General features: G+C 44.6%; 1 protein-coding gene across 1 annotated transcript; it reads left to right on the top strand.

Annotated features, from left to right (window-relative positions):
- Nucleotides 1–18,958: 18,958 nt before the first annotated feature.
- On the top strand, nt 18,959–22,208 carry LOC123443397 (ABC transporter F family member 4-like). The gene is made up of 2 exons (XM_045119743.1): nt 18,959–21,849; nt 21,933–22,208. The coding sequence occupies exons 1-2, from the start codon at nt 19,021–19,023 to the stop codon at nt 22,005–22,007; spliced, it is 2,904 nt and encodes a 967-aa protein (XP_044975678.1). The 5' UTR covers nt 18,959–19,020; the 3' UTR covers nt 22,008–22,208.
- The last annotated feature ends 1,139 nt before the right edge of the window (nt 22,209–23,347 follow it).

Here is a 23,347-nt window from a genome sequence, read left to right as displayed (position 1 = left end):
CAAGGAATGAGATATCCATTGACACATGCCAAATAAAAGGAAACAAAATACCAATTGAAGGAAAACAAACACGAGGTATCTAGTTTCCAAAAGAGAGCTAGGTTCCAACAAACCAAACCCTCGACAAATTTTCATGATGGCAAAAAGCATAATAAAGAGCAAGATTTGCCTCCCATCAACACACACTTGATGGGGATCAAAAGATTTCATGATAGGCGAATAAAGAGAGTGTTCTAAAGAAAATAGGATAGCTCCCCCAAGGGATGTGCATTATATAGAATTTGCATTTAAATACAAAATGCACAAGATGGGATCATCACTTTCTCTATATCTATAAAAACACTAGACATGTTAAAGTAGATCCACAAGAGGCAAGGAAGACAAACGAAACACAAAATCCAATGTAAAGACGATTAGTAATTCCTACCACATGATGGGAATACCAATTGTCAAGGACAAGAAGTATTTTGGAAATGATACTCATTGGTAGATCGCAAATATATCCAAGATCATCTTTACCCATAAAACGCAAGCAAATGACACTTGTAGAGCAAACATGCCACCTAGGAACAAGATAATTTACAGTATCAACACTAAGTGGCAATACCTCAAATGTACACATTCTCTAGACTTGTAATATGCACATAGCATATTACTCACCCATAATGTGATAACCCAACAATATTAACAAGTGGCGAATTAAAACCAACAAGAGATAATTAATGGACCATATAGAATTTGAATTTCTCATGAGTAATACATACCACATAGAAACTAGATAATCTTGAAATATCAATCCTAAGTGGTATTCCCCATGTATACACATTTATAGGATTGTGAGGTGTGCAAAGCACATCACTCCCCCACAATGGGATAATCCATTAATCTCTCACAAGAGCCAACAAAGATACAAACAAGATGCAAAAAGGCTCAATACAAGACTCACATGTACATGATATGCAAACCAACATACACATACTCGATTACTCAACATAAGCAAGTTGGAAGCACAACATGTACAAACACATGCAAGGTACAAAACCACAACATGCAAAGGGGCAAGCAACTAACAATTAAACAGTTTAAGTACAAGTTACCGTAAGAATGCATAGTGGATATAAGATAGAAACTCGATAATCCAAATGACTTGGCTTGAGAAAATATGAATGATGAAGACCCCTTAATTCTTCATTATGTATCCAAGTCTCTAATGTCCTCCACAAACACCTATTGATCAAGTTTGAGCTTGTTGGTCCCCAACCACGTTGGGTCCTAAGAGGTTAGTCACAATAGGCTTGGCAACCCAAATGGTACTTTTCTTGACACCACTTTGAGTACCAACAAACTTGGCAAACACATTGCCAACCTTATCCTTCCCAAGTGAATAGATATAATCAATAATGATTGGGTTGGATAAATTACCTCTCGTGCAAGAAGAAGCGAAGTGACCCTTCTCACGACATAAGTAGCAACATCTACCCTTTAATTTCTTCCCTATTGATTTCTCAACATGAGGAGTGTTGGCTTGGGTCTTCTTGGGAAGGGACCTTTATTCAACTTGTAGTTGAGTATGTGAGTGCACTTGTGGCCTCTTCCCTTGTTGCTTGTGACTTTGGGGCTTCTTCTTTAGTGGGCAAGATCTAACATGGTGCCCTTCAATTTTGCACTTGAAGCAAATAATCTTGGCTGAATTCTTGACTTGTTCTTGGCCCTTCTTCTTGAAGCTTTTGGACTTATTCTTCTTGTTGGAGTTGAATCCAAGTCCATATTTGTCATTTGAGGATTTTTGCCCACACAAGACATTATTGAGTGTGGACATTCCTTCATGACTCTTTTCCAAGTCTTTCTTCAAGGAAGTGACTTGGGCCTTGAGCTCTTTGATTTCCTCTACATGGTTAGTATCAACACAAGTACTAGAGGAAGTATAAGCTTCATTGTTAGAGAAGCAAGGCATGGAAAGTAATTCATCACAAGATGTAGCAACATTGTGAGTAGATGAATTACAAGGACTAACACATGGCAATATAGCTTTTTGACTAGAAGTAGTGCTAATGTCCACATGAGGCTCACTCGATGTTACCTTGGTAGTAATAGCCTCATGAGCTAATTTTAGCACATTATGGGATACTAGAAGATCATCATGGGAGCTTGTGAGCATTAAAAAACTTTCTTCCAATTTCCCATAATTGCTAGATAGCAACTCGAGTTGAGCCCTTAGCTCAACATTCTCCTTTAAAATGGATGCTTCACAAGAAGTAGAATTAGTAGCACAAGCATCATTATTAACAATAAGAGGAGAAGGCAACTTGGCAAGCTCTTTATCATATGAAGCTTCAAGTTGAGCATGAGACTCGGTGAGTTCGATGAGCGAACTCTTAATAGCCTTTGAGCCATTTTCGAGGTGCTCATAGTCCTCAATGAGTTTAGCATGTGCAACTTCAAGCTTATCGTTTTTAGTTCTAAAATCATTAGCCACCTCGAGAGCTCTATCATGGGATTCCTTTAATCTAGATAATTCTATAGCAAAGGTTTCCTCAAGAGATTCCTTGGTGGTTTGTTCATTTTCAAGAGCTTGAGATAGCTCCGCGATCTCGTTAGCGTATTCATGCTCATGACCTTCCATTGTCTCAATGGTGGCCTCATGCTCCTCGAGATGAGCTTCCAACTCCTCAATGTATTTCTTGCCCTCAGTGGCAATAGACATGATTTCCAAGAAGTTGGAACAAGAAAGTTTATTCTTATAAAGAGATTTAAAAATCATTTCACCCTTAATTTTTAAGGATGCAATATTATCACTCTCTTCATCATTATTCTCATCCCCATTATCATCAACATCATCATCATGAGATATATTGGGATTCAAAGTAGGAGATACCTTTGAAGCCTTAGCCATAAGGCAAAAGTGAGTCACAATAGATGATGATGTAGGATCCCTTGAAGCATCATTCAAAGCCACATCTTGTGCCATGGAGTGATGAATTTCCTCTACATTGTTAGCACAAAAACTCGAGGAAATATATGCATTTTTATCATGGCAACAAGATATAGGAAGCATATCATCAGGAGATTTAGTCAAGCAGTTTTTACATGATATGCAAGGACTATCAACACAAGCATGTAAAACATTTAGAGTGCTCGAAGTGTTAATGCCCAAAGATGAAGCATTGCAATAATATAGTGATGAAGGATCATCAACAATAAAAACACTATCATCGTTGCAATGATCACCACTACTCACCATATCATTACCTTGTGGCAATCCACGTGTAGGTGAAGTAGATGAAGTTGAGAAGACCACACGACCGGAGGTGGAGGGAAAACAATCATTCCCACAAATCTTGCACATACCATATTTATCTTGAAGCTTTGTCCACAACTCATGAGCATCCCGGAATGGCATGAGTTGAAATATAACTACATTGCTCAAAGCATCAAAAAGCACATTAGAAGCTTGAGCATTGAGATAAGAGTTTTTCTCATCCTCTAAAGATATATTTTGAGAATCCTTTGGAGGAGAAAAACCCATATCTACAATTCTCTCTAAATTTGGGTCCAAGACCCGAAAGTGATTAAGCATGCGAATTACCCAAACATCAAAATTTGTGCCATCGAAACTAAGAGTGTCAGTGAATCCTAAACCCCTAGTCGACATCCTTACTCTCTAGGTGGTTAAACCTAATAAAGAGAGACCTAGCTCTGATAGCAATTGAAAGGACGTGGATGTCGCCTAGAGGGGGGTGAATAGGCGCTTTAAAATAATTATGGTTTAGGCTTGAACAAATGCGGAATAAAACTAACGTTTAATTTGTCAAGCACAAAACCTAAAACAACTAGGCTCAACTATGTGCACCAATAACTTATGCTAAGCAAGATAAACAACTAAGTGATAGCAAGATATATGACAAGAAACAATATGGCTATCACAAAGTAAAGTGCATAAGTAAAGGGTTCGGGTAAGAGATAACCGAGGTACGCGGAGACGATGATGTATCCCGAAGTTCACACCCTTGCAGATGCTAATTTCCATTGGAGTGGTGTGGAGGCACAATGCTCCCCAAGATGCCACTAAGGCCACCATAATCTCCTCATGCCCTGACTCCGTGACAGCGGACCTTCCCCTGCAACGGCACCAGAAGAATGCTGCTAGCACTCTCCGGCAATCGAAACTAGAAGAATGTTGTTGACGGCCCACCAGCGCGTGGGATCGGAGCAGTTTTCGAGGGTAGAGTATTCGACCCAAATTTGTTGATTCGCCAGACAGGAGGTGAAAGGATACTCTCGAGTATTAGCAGCTGAATTTATCAGATTCAACCACACCTGAAAGATTAGTATCTGCAAGCAAAGTATCAGCAACAAAGTAGTATGATAACAACGGTGTCAGAAACGATCTGTTGACGGCAGACTATTCCTAACGATTGTATCAATGGCGCCAGAAGTTGCCCGTGGATGGAAAATATTCTTTCCCGTCAACGGCGCGAGAAAAAGTATTCTAGCAGGTAGCAGCAGTGTAACGAGTAATAGCAGTGGCAAGGAACAGCAGTAGCAAGTAGCAACAGTAGCAAGTGGCAGTAGCAGCAGAGCAAGACAAGTAACAGCAGTAGCAACAGAGCAAGACAAGTAACAGCAGCAACAGTAGAGCAAGACAAGTAACAGAAGCAGTAGGACAAACTCGTAGGCAATGGGTCGGTGATTTGTTTGGATGATATTCATCATGCAACAGCTATAACACGGAGAGATATGTGGCTAGCTCCCGTTCGTCAATGTGATGTAGGCATGCATTCCGTGTGTCGTCATACGTGCTTAGGGAAAAGAACTTGCATGACATATATTGTCCATCCCTCCCGTGGCAGCGGGGTCCAAAAGGAAACTACGGGATATTAAGGTTCTCCTTTTAATAAAGAACCGGACCAACGCATTAGCACTTGGTGAACACATGAACTCCTCAAACTATGGTCATCACCGGGAGTGGTTCCGGTTATTGTCACTCCGGGCTTGGTGGATCATAACACATAGTAGGTAACTACAAATTGCAAGATCGGATCTAAAACACACATATATTGGTGACAACATAATAATTTCAGATCTGAAATCATGGCACTCGGGCCCTAGTGACAAGCATTAAGCATGGCAAAGTAGTAGCAACATCAATCTCAGAACATAGTGGATACTAGGGATCAATCCCCGTCAAAACTAACTCTATTACATGATAGATCTCATCCTACTCATCACCGCCCAGCGAGCCTACGAATAGATTACTCACGAACGACGAAGAGCTTCATGGAATTGGAGAGGGAAGAAGGTTGATGATGACGATGGCGACGATTTCCCCTTTCCGGAGCCCAAAACAGACTCCAGATCTGCCCTCTAGATGAAGAACAGGATGTGGCGGCGCCTCCGTATCGCAAACGCGACAAAATCTTCTCTTTTTATTTTTTCTGGGACGAAAGTGAACTTATAGAGCAGAGATTGGGGGCGGCAGAGCCACGTGGGCCCCACAAGCTTGCCATCCGCCACTAGGGGTGGCGGCTACAGGGCTTGTGGCCCACTAGCTCACCCCCTCAGGTGGATCTTTGCGCAGGTACTTTTCATGTTTTCCAAAAATAATCTCCGTAAATTTTCAGGACATTTGGAGAACTTTCATTTATGCACAAAAACAACACCAAGGTGTTAGGGAATATTTCTCCTAAGTGGTTTTAGTGATCGATGATAATTGTTGTGCGGACTAATCTTGTTTCCTGAGCATTTCAGAATATTATCTTCTATGCACAAGATGACACGACGCCCCTCGGAGGTTCTCGAAGGCGGATTTTCTCCTACATTTCTCTTTCTAGTTTGAGTCATAGGAAAGTCTTCTTATCAAGAGGGGGTCCGCGTCGGAAAGGTTTGGGTGGAATCCTCACGCACACACCTCATGCACCCACCCATATTTTGGCTTCAATGGAGCACCAATGTGTTTTCTATGCCTATGCCAAAAAAGGGTAAGCGGTAGTATCGCTGTACCAGCGGTAGTACCACTCTCAGAGCGGTAGTAAATTTTTACTACCGCTCCAGGAGCGGTACTACCGCCCTAGGTGCGGTAGTAAACTTTTACTACCGCTCCAGGAGCGGTACTACCGCCCGAAGTACGGTAGTAGTTTTTTACTACCGCTCCAAGGGCGGTACTATCGCCCTCAGTGCGGTAGTATTAATTCACTACCGCACCGACGGGCTTTTTTCTCGCATACTTTTCCACGGAGGTGGTGGCACGGTAGTATCCCGGTACTACCGTGGTTGGTGAGAAGCTGAGCGGTAGTACCGCTCGTGCATTTATGTGGTAGGTGGGTAACGGGTGGATCTGCCCCCCCCCCTACTATATAAAGGCATCTTCTTCTTCCTAGAGCTCACCTTTAACCCCTCTAAGCTCCATTGTTGCTCCACAAGCTCATTTTAGCCCGATCTCTCTCCCTAGCCAATCAACCTTGTTGATTTTCTAGGGATTGCTTGAGAAGGCCTTGATCTACACTTCCACCAAAGGATATTTGATTCCCCCTACTAATCCCTTGCGGATCTTGTTACTCTTGGGTGTTTGAGCACCCTAGATGGTTGAGGTCACCTCGGAGCCACATTCCATTGTGGTGAAGCTCCGTGGTCTTGTTGGGAGCCTCCAAGCTTTGTGTGGAGATTGCCCCAACCTTGTTTGTAAAGGTTCGGTCGCCGCCTTCAAGGGCACCTATAGTGGAATCGCGGCACCTTGCATTATGCGAGGGCGTGAGGAGATTACGGTGGCCCTAGTGGCTTATTGGGGAGCATTGTGCCTCCACACCGCTCCAACGGAGACGTACTTCCTGTCAAAGGGAAGGAACTTCGGTAACACATCCTCGTCTTCATCGGTTCCACTTGTGATTATCCCTTACATTTACTTTGTATTTGTTGGTGTTGTAGAGTATCTCTTACGTGCCTCTTTACTCGTTGCTAAGTAGCATCATATAGGTTGTCCACCTAGTGTCATGTTAGTGAACCTTTATGATTGCTACTCCTTATTTATTTATAAAAGCTAAAAATTGGTAGTTGCCTATTCACCCCCCCCCCTCTAGTCAACCATATCGATCCTTTCACAAGGCAATTCTGCTGAAAACAACGCCAATCCAAGTTAGTTCCATTCAAATCATGCAAATAGAGTCCAAAACAAGGGCAAAAGAGTTTGGAAAAGTAGATACGATGGAGACGTATCAACTCCCCCAAGCTTAAAAACTTGCTTGTCCTCAAGCAACTCAGTTGACAAACTGAGAGAGAAAGAAAAACTTTGACAAACTCTGTTTGATCTTGTTGTTGCAACTATGTCTAACTCATAACCAGAATTTCAGCAAGATCATTAGTTAACCACATAAGCAAGTGACACAAAGGTCTCATGGTAAACTAATATCAATGGCATAATCAGCTAATGAGCAAATAATAATGAGTTTCAAATACCAACACTTCAATCAAAACAAGCATGAAGCAATATGAATAGGTGGTATCTCGCTAGCTCTTTCTAAGACCGCAAAACATAAATGCAGAGCAGTTTCAAAGATCAAGGGCTGACTAAACATTGTAATTCATAACAACGAAGATCCAGTCGTGGTCATACTCAATATAAATCAAAATCAAAGCAAAAAAATGACAGAGGTGCTCTCTAATTGGTGCTTATATAAGAAGAGGATGACTCGGCAGGAAAATAAGTAGACAGGCCCTTCGCAGAGGGAAGCATTGATTTGCAGAGGTGCCAGAGCTCAATCTTTGAAAACAGAGATAATAATTTTGGGTGGCATGCTTTCATTGTCAACGCAATGACCAAGAGTTCTCAATATCTTCCATGCTACTCATGCTATAGGCGGTTCCCAAACAGAAAAGTAAAGTTTTAACTCCCCCACCACCAATCAATCACACTCCACGGCTAGCCGAATCCTCGGGTACCGTCCATACTAACATCAATCCGGAGGGAGTCTTGTTTTACAGTTATGTTTTTGATTTAAGCATGGAACTGGGCATTCCAATTACCAGCCCCTTTCTCGTGAATGAAAGTGAATAAACACATGTCGAGGATAACACTCCTAGCATGGAAGATACCAATAGCCCCCTGTCACCACATGAGCGGTTTGGGCATGCAAAACAGATTAATTCTTGAAGGTTTAGAGAGTGGCACGTGCAAATTTACTTGGAACGGTAGGTAGATACCGAAAATAGGTAGGTATGGTGGACTCTCATGGAAAAACTTTTGGGTTTATGGAAGTGGATGCACAAGCAGTTTCCGCTTAGTACAAGTGTAGGGTAGCAAAAGACTGGGAAACGACCAACTACAGAGCGACAACAGTCATCAAGATGCAATAAGTTTGACTAACATTAAATTCAAGCATGAACAGGATATAAATCACCATGAACACGAACATCATAGAGGTTATGTTGATTTTGTTTCAACTACATGCATGAACATGTGCCAAGTCAAGCCACTTGAATCATTCAAAGGAGAATACCATCCTATCATACTACATCATAGTCATATCAAAATCTATGTTGGCATTCAAGACAAACCATTATAAGCTCCTAGATAAATAAGCATGGCATCAGAAACTATGATCTCTAAGTTGTCATTGCAAACATGGTTCTCTCACAACAAAGCAGAATCTGGTTTGACAAGCTAGTCATATTTACAAAAACAAAATAGATAGAGTTCATACCAGCTTTTCAGTCTCGGTCACTTCATCATATATCATCATTATTGCCTTTCATTTGCACGATTGAACGATGTGAACAATAATAAGAGTGCTCGTGCATTGGACTAAGCTGAATCCGCAGGCAAACACAAAGGAGAAGACAAAGTAATATGGCTCTTTGAAAGCTAAACAGGTATGCATGCAAGAACCACTAAACATTGTAACCAATATCTTCTACCTTGACCCAAAGAAAAAGAAAACTATTTACATGAGAAAACTCCCAACAAGCAAAAGAAGAAAGAAAAATATTTTTAGGTTTTATCAAAAGGACACAAAACAAGAAAACGAGAGAACGAAAATAAACTAGCATGGATAATACAGTGGCAAAGTGTGAACACCGGCTAACAAAGTGAAAGCATAAGCATGAATGTAAAGTCGGTAAGAACACGTACTCCCCCAAGCTTAGGCTTTTGGCCTAGCTTGGTCTACTCCCATGGTGGGAAATAACCAGCTCCGGGATACTCCGGAGCAGACTGTGGATGCCACTATTGTGTGAGCTCCTCTGGCTCCCACTGATAAATTGGCGTCTGGTACTCGACTGGCGGCTCAGGCACGGGCACCTGTGGTTGGGCCAAGCCCCAATATGCGTAGATGTCTGAGGGCATAATAGTGTACCTGCCTGCATGAAGATCGAACAAAGAAGGAGCAGGCAAAGTAATAGTCTCTCGAGTACCCTGACTAAATACTAGGTTATAAATCATCCGTCTACTAGCATCTCTATCCAGAAAACCATGGCGAACCATGCTGTCATAATACATATATTTCTTAGGGAGAAGCATCTCTCCTTCCTCTCCCAGTCTAATGGGTATCTCAAAGTGTCTGGCAAGACGGGTAGCATAGATACCTCCATAGACGACACCCTTGGAACGGTTGGTGTTCAACCGCTGGGCCACTATAGCACCTAGGTTGTAAGTCTTATCGTTATAAAGGCCTTCGCGCAAAACCGCAAGGTCTGGAGAACTAAGTGATCCAGCCTCCCCACGGCCAATCAAACAGTTTCCCACAAATAGTGAGAAGTATCGAAGCACAGGAAAATGTATGCTAGCAATTCTAGCGCGAGACACTCCTCTCTCCTCTCCAACAACAATAGTACCAATGAAATCCTCCAAGTCTCGTGGACGAGGGTCACGGATATCCCCAACATAAGGTAATTTGCATACATTGCAAAAATCCTGTAGTGTCATGCACCGGGGAACATCGTATATCATGAACTCAACCATGGGAGGATTCTTCCTCGGATAAAAGTTGAAGCTTTGAACGAAAATATTGGTGAGGAGGAGGTATTGTGAGCACTTATCTGCAACGAACGTAGTAAGACCTGCGTTCTCCACCAAGTAATAAAAGTCTTCATAAAGCCCAGCGGCGCGCAAAAATTCATCACTTGGCCACTCGCACGCTCGAACTTCTGTCACTCGAGGGACTACATACTTGGGGTGGTTCTTCTCATCCTCCTTGGGGTTACGGCTTGAAGAGCCTCTCAAGAACATCCTCATCTTTTCCTTTTTCTAGCTCTGAAAAATTCTGAAATTTTTAGAGACTACAAAAGAAAAGTGAATAAAGATTAACCCAACTTGTAGCAACTACTCCTACTAGTGCCTAGAGACCGTATCACGCGCTAAAACTACTTGGGACCAGCTAAAATCAACATTTCTAGCTCAAGAACAGGGTCACAAGGGTAGCAAGAATATGCGAAGGATAAAGCACTAGAGCAAAAACTAATTGGACCAATGGAGGAGTCACTTACCAAGGAGTAATTTCCCCAAAACGGTTCGGAGAATGGTGCTTTGAGCAAGGATATCAAAAATCATAGCCAAAAGAGCAAGAACACGGGTTTGAGCTGCGAAACAATTTTTTCTGGAGGTGGAAGAAGAGGATGGGAGCTAGAATGAGTGGAGGGGGTCCCTGTGGGCCCCACAAGCTTGCTAGCCGCCACCAGGGCGGTGGCGGTGGTAGGGCTTGTGGCCCACTGGTCAGGCCCCCAGGCCAGCTCTCAGGCCTAGTAATTTTCAAATATTCCAGAAAAAATCATACTAAATTTTCAGGACCATCGGAGAACTTTTATTTTCGAGGTATTTTTCTCCGGGACGCTAAAACAGAAAACAGGAAAACTAAACTAATTCTATCATTTTTCTTCCAAGCAACAGAAAATGAAAGCTCAAAACAGAGGTATGTGACTCTTTGATTCATCCATTTCATGGTCATCGAAAGAAATCCGTCAATGGGGTTGATCAAGTCCTCATGACAAAACCTTCTCGAATCGCAAGAGAGAACGGAGAATTTTCGAATAGCCACTAAGTCACCTCAATGGGGATATGTATCTCCCCAACAAGCAAATCATACTTCATCTTGACACAAGGAATAGGGTATTCAAAGCTCCCAATAAGAATCGATGAAGTCTTTTCGATAGCATTGATGCAATGTACTTGATATCGTTTCTTCGGGAAGTGCACTGTGTGCTCATTATCGTTGACATGGAAAGTGACATTGCCTTTGTTGCAATCTATAACAGCCCATGTAGTGTTTAAAAAGGGTCTTCCGAGGATGACAGCCATGGCATCGTCCTCGGGAATATCCAAGATAACAAAGTCTGTTAAGATAGTGGTGTTAGCAACCACAACAGGCACATCCTCGCAAATGCCGATAGGGAAAACCGTTGATTTGTCGGCCATTTGCAGAGAAATTTCAGTGGGTGTTAACTTATCCAATTCAAGTCTACGATAAAGAGAGAGCGGCATAACACTAACACCGGCTCCAAGGTCACATAAGGCAGTTCTTACGTAGTTTCCTTTAATGGAGCAAGGTATAGTGTGCACTCCGGGATCACCAAGTTTCTTAGGAGTTCCACCTTTGAAAGTGTAGTTGGCAAGCATGGTGGAGATCTCAAGATCTGGTATCTTCCGTTTATTAGTCACGATATCTTTCATGTACTTGGCATACGGAGACATTTTGAGCATATCAGTTAACCGCATCTGCAGAAAGATGGGTCTTATCATCTCAATGAAGTGCTCAAAATCCTCATCATCCTTTTTCTTGGATGGCTTAGGAGGAAAGGGCATAGATCTCTGAACCCATGGCTCCCTTTCTTTACCATTCTTCCTAGCAGTGAAGTCATTCTTATCGTATCTCTTAGGTTGTGGGTTATCTGGATTAACCGTAGGTTCAATCTCCACATCATCATCATTGCTAGGTTGAACATTATTATGAACATCACTGTCCATATTGTCACCAGGTTCATGTTCATCACCAGATTGTGTTTCTGCATCAGACGCAGAAATATCATTAGGTTCTTCGGGTGTGACAGTATTTGGTGAACTAGCATGTAGGTTTCTATCATCCTTCTTCTTCTCCTTAGGATGACTAGGTGTATCAGCATTGATTCCTTGAGAATCTTGATCAATTCCCTTAGGACGACCCTCAGGATACAAAGGTTCCTGAGTCATTTTGCCTCCTCTAGTAATGACTCTGACAGAGTTGTCATTTAATTCATTGAGCAAGTCATTCTGAGCTTTAAGTACTTGTTCTACCTGAGTAGTAATCATAGAGGCATGTTTACTCAGAAGCTTCAGATCATTGACATTTCTGTCTACACAAGCACTTAAATGGCTAAGCATACGACTACTTTGTTCCAAGTGTCTGCTAACATAATCATTGAAACTCTGTTGTTTGGCAACAAAGTTGTCAAATTCATCAAAGCATAGGCTAGCAGGTTTGTCAAAAGGAATATCACTCTCGTCAAACCTACGCTGAGAATTCACTTCTACTACTTGTATCGGGTTATTGAGACCATGGATCTCTTCGATAGGTGGTAGATTTTTGACATCTTCAGATCTAATGTCTTTCTCTTGCATAGATTTCTTGGCTTCTTGCATATCTTCGGGACTGAGGAATAGAATACCTCTTTTCTTCGGAGTTGGCTTAGGAGGTGGTTCGTGAATAGTCCAAGCATTATCGTTGATCAAGATGTTATTCAGTAGGGTCTCAGCTTGTTCTATAGTTCGTTCCCTAAAAACACAACCGGCACAACTATCTAGGTGGTCTCTAGAGGCATCGGTAAGTCCATTATAGAAGATATGAAGTATCTCGTTCTTCTTAAGAGGGTGATCAAGCAAAGCATTTTGTAGCTGGACGAGGCTCCCCCAAGCTTGTGGGAGACTCTCTTCTCGGAGTTGAGCAAAGTTGTATATTTCCTGCAAGGCAGCTTGCTTCTTATGGGCAGGGAAATATTTCTCACAGAAGTAATAGACCATATCCTGGGGACTACTCACACATCCAGGAGCAAGAGAGGTGAACCAGGCTTTAGCGTCATCCTTTAAAGAGAAAGGAAACAGCTTAAGGATATAGTAGTGGCGGATCTTCTCCTCACTAGTGAAAAGGGTGACTATATCGTGTAGTTTGGTAAGATGGGCTACGACCTTCTCAGACTCATAACCGTGAAAAGGGTCAGATTCGACTAGAGAGATTATCTCAGGATCGACAGAGAATTCATAATCCTTATCGGTGACAAAGATAGGTGAAGTGGCAAACTTCGGGTCGTATTCCATCCTAGCTTTCAGAGATTTTTCCTTCCACTTGAGAAGTAATTTCTCAGCGTCATAGGCATCCTTACACGCAAGAAAATCCTCAGCTATCTCTCCCTCCATAACGTAACCCTCAGGTATATCAGGCAATTCACATCTAAGAGAGCTAGATCTAGCAGGAGCAAAAGCAGGTTCTATCTCAATAGTATCGACAGTTTCAGAAGCATCACGAGCATTGGCAGTAACTCTAGCAATATGAGCATCAAGGAACACCCCTAGTGGAATATCAGGCAAAGTAGCATCTCTAGCAATATCAAGCATAGCATCATCAGGCATAGTATCAAGCATAGTATCATCAGGCATAGTATCAAGCATAGCATCTCTAGCAGTAGCATCATAAGCATCATCAAGCACAGGCGACATATCAAGATTTCTAGCAGGAGGTGATGTCGCAAACTTACTCATAACCGAAGGTGAATCAAGTGCAGAGCTAGATGGCAATTACATACCTCCCCTCGTAGTTGAGGGCAAGACTTTGGTTTTTGGATCCTTCAGATTCTTCATAGTGATCAGCAGATATAAATCCCAAGTGACTCAGAGAATATAGCAATACCTCCCCGGCAACGGCGCCAGAAAAATGCTGACTCCGTGACAGCAGACCTTCCCCTGCAACGGCACCAGAAGAATGCTGCTAGCACTCTCCGGCAATCGAAACTAGAAGAATGTTGTTGACGGCCCACCAGCGCGTGGGATCGCAGCAGTTTTCGAGGGTAGAGTATTCGACCCAAATTTGTTGATTCGCCAGACAGGAGGTGAAAGGATACTCTCGAGTATTAGCAGCTGAATTTATCAGATTCAACCACACCTGAAAGATTAGTATCTGCAAGCAAAGTATCAGCAACAAAGTAGTATGATAACAACGGTGTCAGAAATGATCTGTTGACAGCAGACTATTCCTAACGATTGTATCAATGGCGCCAGAAGTTGCCCGTGGACGGAAAATATTCTTTCCCGTCAACGGCGCGAGAAAAAATATTGTAGCAGGTAGCAGCAGTGTAACGAGTAATAGCAGTGGCAAGGAACAGCAGTATTGACAGCGGTAGCAAGTAGCAACAGTAGCAAGCGACAGTAGCAGTAGAGCAAGACAAGTAACAACAGTAGCAGCAGAGCAAGACAAGTAACATCAGCAGCAGCAGAGCAAGACAAGTAACAACAGCAGTAGGACAAACTCGTAGGCAATGGGTCGGTGATTTGTTTGGATGATATTCATCATGCAACAGCTATAACACGGAGAGATATGTGGCTAGCTCCCGTTCGTCAATGTGATGTAGGCATGCATTCCGTGTGCCATCATACGTGCTTAGGGAAAAGAACTTGCATGACATCTATTGTCCATCCCTCCTGTGGCAGCGGGGTCCAAAAGGAAACTACGGGATATTAAGGTTCTCCTTTTAATAAAGAACCGGACCAACGCATTAGCACTTGGTGAACACATGAACTCCTCAAACTATGGTCATCACCGGGAGTGGTTCCGTCTATTGTCACTCCGGGGTTGCCGGATCATAACACATAGTAGGTAACTACAACTTGCAAGATCGGATCTAAAACACACATATATTGGTGACAACATAATAATTTCAGATCTAAAATCATGCCACTCGGGCCCTAGTGACAAGCATTAAGCATGGCAAAGTAGTAGCAACATCAATCTCAGAACATAGTGGATACTAGGGATCAATCCCCGTCAAAACTAACTCGATTACATGATAGATCTCATCCTACTCATCACCGCCCAGCGAGCCTACGAATATATTACTCATGAACGACGAAGAGCTTCATGGAATTGGAGAGGGAAGAAGGTTGATGATGACGATGGAGACGATTTCCCCTCTCCGGAGCCCAAAACGGACTCCAGATCTACCCTCCAGATGAAGAACAGGATGTGGCGGCGCCTCCGTATCGCAAACGCGATGAAATCTTCTCTTTTTATTTTTTCTGGGACGAAAGCGAACTTATAGAGCTGAGATTGGGGGCGGCAGAGCCACGTGGGCCCTACAAGCTTGCCATCCGCCACCAGGGGGTGGTGGCTACAGGGCTTGTGGCCCACTGGCCCACCCCCTCAGGTGGATCTTTGCGCAGGTATTTTTCATATTTTCCAAAAATAATCTCCGTAAATTTTCAGGACGTTTGGAGAACTTTCATTTCTGCACAAAAACAACACCAAGGCAATTCTGCTGAAAACAGCGTCAGTCCAGGTTAGTTCCATTCAAATCATGCAAATTAGAGTCCAAAACAAGGGCAAAAGAGTTTGGAAAAGTAGATACGATAGAGATGTATCACGCCCTCGCACAATGCAAGATGTCGTGATTCCACTAAGGGACCCTTGAGGGCGGTCATCGAACCCGTACAAACAAGGTTGGGGCAATCTCCACAACTTAATTGGAGGCTCCCAACAACACCACAAAGCTTCACCACAATGGCATATGGCTTCGAGGTGACCACAAATGCTCGGGGCAATCTCCACAACTTAATTGGAGACCTCGACGCTTGCCCGGAGCTTTACACCACAATGATTGAGCTCCGAGGCACCACCAAGGTTCTAGGGGTACCAAGTACCCAAAGGTAATAAGCTTCTCAACTTCTCACTTCCACGTATCACCGTGGAGAACTCAAACCGATGCACCAAATGCAATGGAAGGGCACACGGAGTGCCCAAATCCTTCTCTCCCAAATCCCACCAAAGCAACTAATGCTAGGGAGAAAAATGAGAGGAAGAATGAAGAAGAACACGAAGAACTCCAAGACCTAGACCCAATGGGTTCCCCTCACTTAGAGAAGAAAGTGACTGGTGGAAATGTGGATATAGATCTCCTCTCTCTTTTCTCTCAAGAACTAGCAAGAATCATTGGAGGGATTGAGAGTTATCAAGCTCGAAGAAGGTCAACAATGGGGGAAGAACATGAGCTGAAGAGATAAGGTTCAATGGGGAAGAAGACCCCCTTTTATAGGTGGGAAAAAATCCAACCGTTATGCTTCACAGCCCACATAGAGCGGTACTACCGCTCATGGGAGCGGTACTACCCCTCGGTATGTTCACCAACTATGCTGAGGCCAAAAAGTATGCAAAAACAGTCCGACAGAGCAGTATTACCGCTAGGGAGCGGTAGTAGAAAATTACTACCGCTACAAGAGCGGTACTACCGCTGGCACCACGAGCGGTACTACCGCTGGATACTGAAACAGCTGTAACTTTCACATACGGACTCCGAATTCAACGAAACCAAGTTTGTTGGAAAGCTAACGACATGGGCTAACACAATCTCGATAGAAATATAAATAATAAGCAAGTGAGAAAAGTCTCATAGGAGAATGCTGAGAACCCTTCTTCGAATAAGACCGGTAAAAACTCTCAACATCGAAAACATCATAGAAGATGCATATGGACTCCGTTTTCGATGAACTCGAGCGTGTCATGAAGATGACCATCAGCTCTAAAACTCACAAAGAGAAATACCAAACAAGAACCAATAAGTATGATGCAAGGATGCAAATGGTTTGAGCTCTCAACGAACGATACCATCAAGCTACTCACTTGAGAGCCCCCCGTGACAGTACGACAATCTATCCTAAAACAGAAAACCTATCAAGGGAAAACCTATATCTTGCACCTCGTCCTCTTGAGCTAGATGACAATGATCTTGGCTTCCTCAAGATGGACCACATTTCTTGCTTGCGTTGGCTTGATGAAGACTAGTTGATTGCTCCCCCATACACACTATGGGTGAGCCGCTCTTCAGCATATCTTCACAAGTCCATTGCCACCATCCTCCATCACTTGACGTCATCCTCCATGGGTTGTATGAGATATTCCTCTTGCTTGTGTTGGCTTGATGAAGACTAGTTGATTGCTCCCCCATACACACTATGGGTGAGCCGCTCTTCAGCATATCTTCACAAGTCCATTGCCACCATCCTCCATCACTTGACGTCATCCTCCATGGGTTGTATGAGATATTCCTCTTGACGCAAGCCCACGGAAACACACCTAACCCCACATAGAACTCTCAAGAAGACCATGGGTTAGTACACAAATACGTACTGGACAATGCATACCATACCATGGGATCACTTGATCCCCCTCGGTACATCTTGTACGCTTTGTGTGTTGATCATCTTGATTTACTCTTTGTCCGACGATCTTGATCAACCTTGTGTCTCTATAACCATTCTTTGGATAATACCTTGAATACCACCTTGGTCATCATATAAACTCCTTGAACCCAACAGATGGACTTCAAGAAGTGCCTATGGACAAATCCTATAAATATAACTTAAGGCAACCATTAGTCCATAGGAATTGTCATCAATTACCAAAAACCACATATGGAGATATATGCTCTAACATCGTGCAACTCTTAGTGATGTGCGCACTGCCGAGACTCCTATGGAGTTCAATGTTCACCTTCATGCTTCTGAGGGTGAGCCCTTGTTTGATCCGATGTGTTATAATCATCTTGTTGCGAGTCTTGTGTATCCTGATGTCACTCGTTCGGATACCTCGTATCTTGTCCATATTTCGAGTCAGTTTGTTTATGCTCCCACTTTAGTTCACTATAGTCACCTTCTTCGTATTCTACGGTATTTTCATGGCACGATCCCTCATTGTCTCCCCCCTGTTCTAGCTCGTTACACCTCCAGGCCTATTCACATGCTACGTGGGCTAGTGATCCTATGGATCGTTGTTCACTTTCTTCCTACTGTGCTTTTTCTTGGTGGTTTCTCATTTCATGGAAGACAAAGAAAGAGAGTGCATTTTCCCATTTGAGTGGAGAGGCAGAGTTAAGGAGGTATGGCTCTTCTGACGGCAGAGGTGACTTGCTTAAGATGGTCACTGTACGAACTTGGCATTTTTGTTACTACACCTACCACAATCTTGTCGGACAACACATGTGCTATATCAGTACCGTGCAGGACCCCATGAAGCATGAGGTTACCAAGCATATTGGTGTTAATGCTTCTTATGCGCACGCTGTTGTGCAGGATGTTGCTACTTTTCAGTATGTGCCTTCTAAGTTACACTCAGCGGACTTCTTCACAAAGTCTCATACTAGAGCGTAACATGGATTTCACCTCTTCAAATTCAGTGTCGTGGATCCGCCATGAGTTTGACCAGGGAGGGGGGGTGTTAGAGTTATATTAGTGATTGACATCCTCTTGTAACCTTTTGCCTTCCTCATCTTTGTGTGTTTATATGATGGCTTTGACCTTCTAATAATACAAATTGTCGTTCTTCTAACATCAACAATATTAACCTCCCGGATTATTAGTGCCACCATGTTTTTTGAGATTCTTCGAACGCAGATGTTTGGTGATGTTTTTTTTTCTTAATTTTCATTCGAGGGTTTTCATTTCTTAATGACCAAAAGGTTATGACAGGAGGGTCTGTGCTACATCGACTAGACACATGCGTTTTTTTTTAGAAACACCAGACACATGCGTTGCTCAATATCACCATCTACACCCACAAAAGGAAAAAAGAAAAACCATCTAGACCCACCAGGCCACATCGGCCTGCAAAGCCCAGAAGTAACGGTCGAACGCCTCGTATTCTCTCTCACGCACACTGCCTGCGGGCCCGTGCACCCGCTCCCCTCCCCTGATTGCTGCAAAGTGCTCAAAACGCCCAAACCCTCCCGATTCTTATTTTGAAACCTCATTCACAGGCAAGGAAAAAAAAAAAAAAAGAGGAAACCCTCCAATCCCCACCTTCTCCAATGGCCGCTCCGCCGCCGATGCTCACCCTGGCGGTGGAGAAGGGGCCACGGGAGGGGGAGACCCGGCAGTGCAGCGCGGGCGCCGCCCTCCGCGTCGGTCGCGTCGTCAAGGGCAACGATCTCGCCGTGCGCGACGGGGGAGCGTCGCAGCAGCACCTCGTCATCGAGTTCCTCCCGCCGCCCGGCGCCGGGTGGGCCGTCTCCGATCTCGGGTCCTCCAACGGCACCCTCCTCAACGGCAATCCCCTCGTGCCCTCCGTCCCCGCCCCGCTTTCCCACGGGGACCTAATCAAGGTCGGCGATTCCACCGTGCTCGCCGTCTCCATCGCGCCTGATTCGGATCCCAAGCCTATCGCCAACCCCACTTCTAGGCGCTCCTCGCGTCAGACGGCAGCGGTGGCGCCGATGGTGGCGGAGGAGAAGCCCCCTGCGGTGACCCGCCGTGGCGCACTGAAGAAAGCGCCGCCGGCCGCCCAGCACCCCAACACGCAGAAGGCAGATCCAGAGGCAGAGGGAGTGGCGGTGGATGAGAAGCCCCAGGTGGTTACGCGCCGGAAAGGACGGCGGAAGCTGGCTGCAGCGGAGCCCCTGTGTGAGATGGAGGAGACTGTCGAGGCGCCACGCCGTGGAGAGCACATGAAGCCCGTGGAGCCTTCTGGGCCAGGGAATGGCGAGGTGGGTAAGGAGGCGGAGGCCACGGTGGTGACGCGCCGTGGCAGACAGAAGAATGCTGCGCAGCTCCCTGAACCAGAGAAGGCAAAGGAGGAGGCCACAGTGGTGACGCGCCATGGCAGGCAGAAGAATGTTGTGGAGCCCTCTGAACCAGAGAAGGAAGAGGAGGAGAAGGCCACAGCAGTGACTCGCCGTGGCAGGCAGAAGAATGCTGTGGAGCCCTCTGAACCAGAAAAGGAAGAGAAGGAGGAGGCCACAGCGGTGATGCGCCGTGGCAGGCGGAAGAATGCTGTGGAGCCCTCTGAACCAGAGAAGGAAGAGGAGGAGAAGGCCACAGCAGTGACTCACCGTGGCAGGCAGAAGAATGCTGTGGAGCCCTCTGAATCAGAAAAGGAAGAGAAGGAGGAGGTCACAGCGGTGACGCGCCGTGGTAGGCGGAAGAATGCTGTGGAGCCCTCTGAACCAGAAAAGGAAGAGAAGGAGGAGGCCACAGCGGTGACGCGCCGTGGCAGGCAGAAGAATGTTGTGGAGCCCTCTGAACCAGAGAAGGAAGAGGAGGAGAAGGCCACAGCAGTGACTCACCGTGGCAGGCAGAACGTTGCGCAGGCCCCTGAACCAGAGAAGGAAAAGGAGGACGAAGCCGCAGTGGTGACGCGCCGTGGCAGGCAGAAGAATGTTGTGGAGCCCCCTAAACCAGAGAAGGAAGAGGAGGAGGCCCTGGTGGTGACAAACCGCAGAGGGAGGAAGAAGAATGTGGTCACTGACGCCCCTCCGCCATTGCCTCCGAAGATGAGGTCTGTAAGGGGCCTTGGTAAAAAGGTTAGTGCAAGTGACCTGGTTCTTGAGGATGGGGAAGAGCAGGGAGGAAATGAGTTGGCTCTATCAAGAGTTCGTCCTGTGGACCTGCTCGTTTCGACGACATTGAAGGGCGTTAAGGTGCAGAAGAGGGATAAGGTGGCATCTGGGGATGGAGACGTGGAAGGGGCTGCAGTGGCATTGGAGGAGAAAGTGCCGAAGGGAAGGGCCAGTGCTCGGCTTGCTGCTTCCGATAATGGTGCCAATGCGTCTGTGGATACAACGCTCCGAGGTGGGCGGAAGAAGGCCGTTGAATCTCATGAACCAGAGAAGGAGGAGGAGGAGGAGGCCATGGTGGTGACACGTCGCGGGAGGCGGAAGAAGAACATGGAACCTCATGAACCAGTGAAGGAAGCGGGGGAAGAGAAGGAGGACAAAGCTCCAGTGGTGATGCAGCATGGCGCAACGAAGAAAAATGTGGCGCCAGTCGCTCCTGCATCATTGCCTCCAAAGAGGAAGTCCGCAAGGGGCCGGGGAAGGCCTGCAAGGGCTAGTGCAATGAACACAGTTCTTGAGGATGAGGAGGAGGAGCAGGGGGGAAATACGTTGAGTGTGTCAAGAGCATGCGCAGGGAAGCTACTGACTTTGACGACGGTGAAGAAGGGGGATGAGGCAACAGCTGTGAATGGAGAGGTCAAAAGGGCTGCAAAGGCATTGGAGGAGAAATTGCCAAAGAGGAGGGCCGTTACTAAGCTTGCTGCTTCTAACAATATCTCCTATGTGGCTGCAACCGAGCCCACTGAAGAGATGGAGCAGACTGCGGAAGCGTTGCACCACGGGGGACAGAAAGCCATGGAGCACCCTGAACTAGAGAAGGATGAGGATGCCACCATGGTGACGCACCGTGGGGAGCGGAAGAGGGCTGCTGTGTTGAAGCGCCGTGTAGCGGGAAAAAAGGATGAGGTGGCAGTGACGAAGTCCGGAAGAGGACGAGGAATGGTTGCAAGGACTAGTGCAAGGAATAACGTTCTTGAGGAGAACATGGTGGTAGAAAAGGAAAATGAATTGGCTGTGCCAAGAGAGCAAGCAGGGAATCTGCCAGTTGTGACCGCGGTGAATGGGGGTGAGGATAGAGAAGTCAAAGGAACCACAAAAGCATTGGAGGACGAATTGCCAAAGGGGAGGGCCAGTGCCCAGTTTTCCTCCGATAACAAGTGTGAGGATGAACAGGGTGGTGCGAATGGTTCTTCTACAGTTGCCAGTGCCCAGTCTTCTTCTGACAACAAGGGTGGTGCGAATGGTTCTTCTAGAATTGATTCAGGATCTAATGGAATCCCCAACACAACAAGCAAATACAGAGAGGTACACTAAACGTGCAAGTCAATGAAGTAATATAGTTATCTATATTCTCGAATGATGTACTTATCTTTAATTATCTGTTGCAGGATAGAAAACTGAAGCCGTACTCGACTCCCTTTGATGTCAGGCTGGATAGAGCTCTGCAGAAGTACTCTGCATGAGTTACTGCTTACTAAAGTTGAAGAGTTAAAAATGTCTTCTGATTGGGTGGATAGGCTCTATTTCTACTCTGTGTAGGAAGAATGACTCGTAGATTTGGAGTCTGAATCGAACTGAATTTTGTGTACATTGAAATGGAGATGCATGTTTCGTTCCTATGCCTGATACAGAAGTTCAAGAAAAATTGCTTGTTTGTGTTTTTACTTTGCAAATGTTTTTTTGGGAAGATGCTTTGGTTGTTATTCTTCTTTCCCTTTTCTGTTCTTTCATTTTTTCTCTATTTGTATTTTGTATGACACTGAGGAGGGTCGAGGGACTGAACTTGATGTGTGTGCTTACTGAGATGGTTTGTCGTTACCTTGATTTGGCTGGAAGTTGACTGAAGTAAAGAAGGTACGATCAAGATAGTCCTGTCTGCTACTTTTAAAAACAAGATAGTCCTGTCTGCTTCACAGTTAGGACTTGCTGTTTGCTTCACAGTTAGTCCTGTCTGCTTCACAGTTAGGGCTTGCTGTTTCATTTGGTGTCTTCTTTCCTTAATCCTTTTTTGCTATTCACACCACAAGATGCATTATGTTCTTTTTGGAGGAAATTCAACATTCCTGACTACTTTTCGCTCAAACTTTGAGTGCTCATTCAATTTCATGAGATGACTTTTCTCGTTCAGTTACAGGACTGGCCTAGAGGAAGCAGCAAAGACAGGATACTATAATCCAATTTGGAGCTATTCTGCAGAATATAGGTGTGAATCTTTTCAATGTATGATGAAAAGTGGATCTTGCTTTGCATTCTTCACTGACTGCCATTGACTTCAAAGAGCTTTGAGAGGGTTCTACCAACATTTCAGTTTACAAATATACTATCCAATGTTCTGAGAACTTTTATCCGAACCATGTTGCCCTAATATAGCCTTTTGTTAGATTTTCTTATGTTTATTGGGAAGCCATATCTATGGCATGATCAAGACAGTCCTAGCTATAATACGAGAGTTGAGCTTTGTAAACTATACTGATTTATTTAGTTATGTGTTCAAAACTCTTAAGAGATTCACTTCACTTCCTGTTACACATGTGAAACTCTACATGGGGATTGTGAACTGAATTTTGGTAGAAAAGGAAAAATAGATTGTCCACACATTTTGCACACATACAAAACTTTACATGACATTACAAGCAGCATATGGATAGGCTTCTTAATCTTTAAATATTCTGCATGAGGTGCTGCTGCTGAAGATTGAGTTAACTGTATTGGGTTTGATGTGTGGATAGGCATCGTTCTACTTTGTCTAGGAACAATGTCCCGTAGATTAGATTGTGGGTCCAATTGAATTTTGTCTGTATTG

The sequence above is a fragment of the Hordeum vulgare genome, chromosome 3H, assembly GCF_904849725.1.
Source record: "Hordeum vulgare subsp. vulgare chromosome 3H, MorexV3_pseudomolecules_assembly, whole genome shotgun sequence".
Lineage (NCBI taxonomy): Eukaryota > Viridiplantae > Streptophyta > Magnoliopsida > Poales > Poaceae > Hordeum > Hordeum vulgare.
This window is presented reverse-complemented; position numbering and strand designations above follow the sequence as displayed.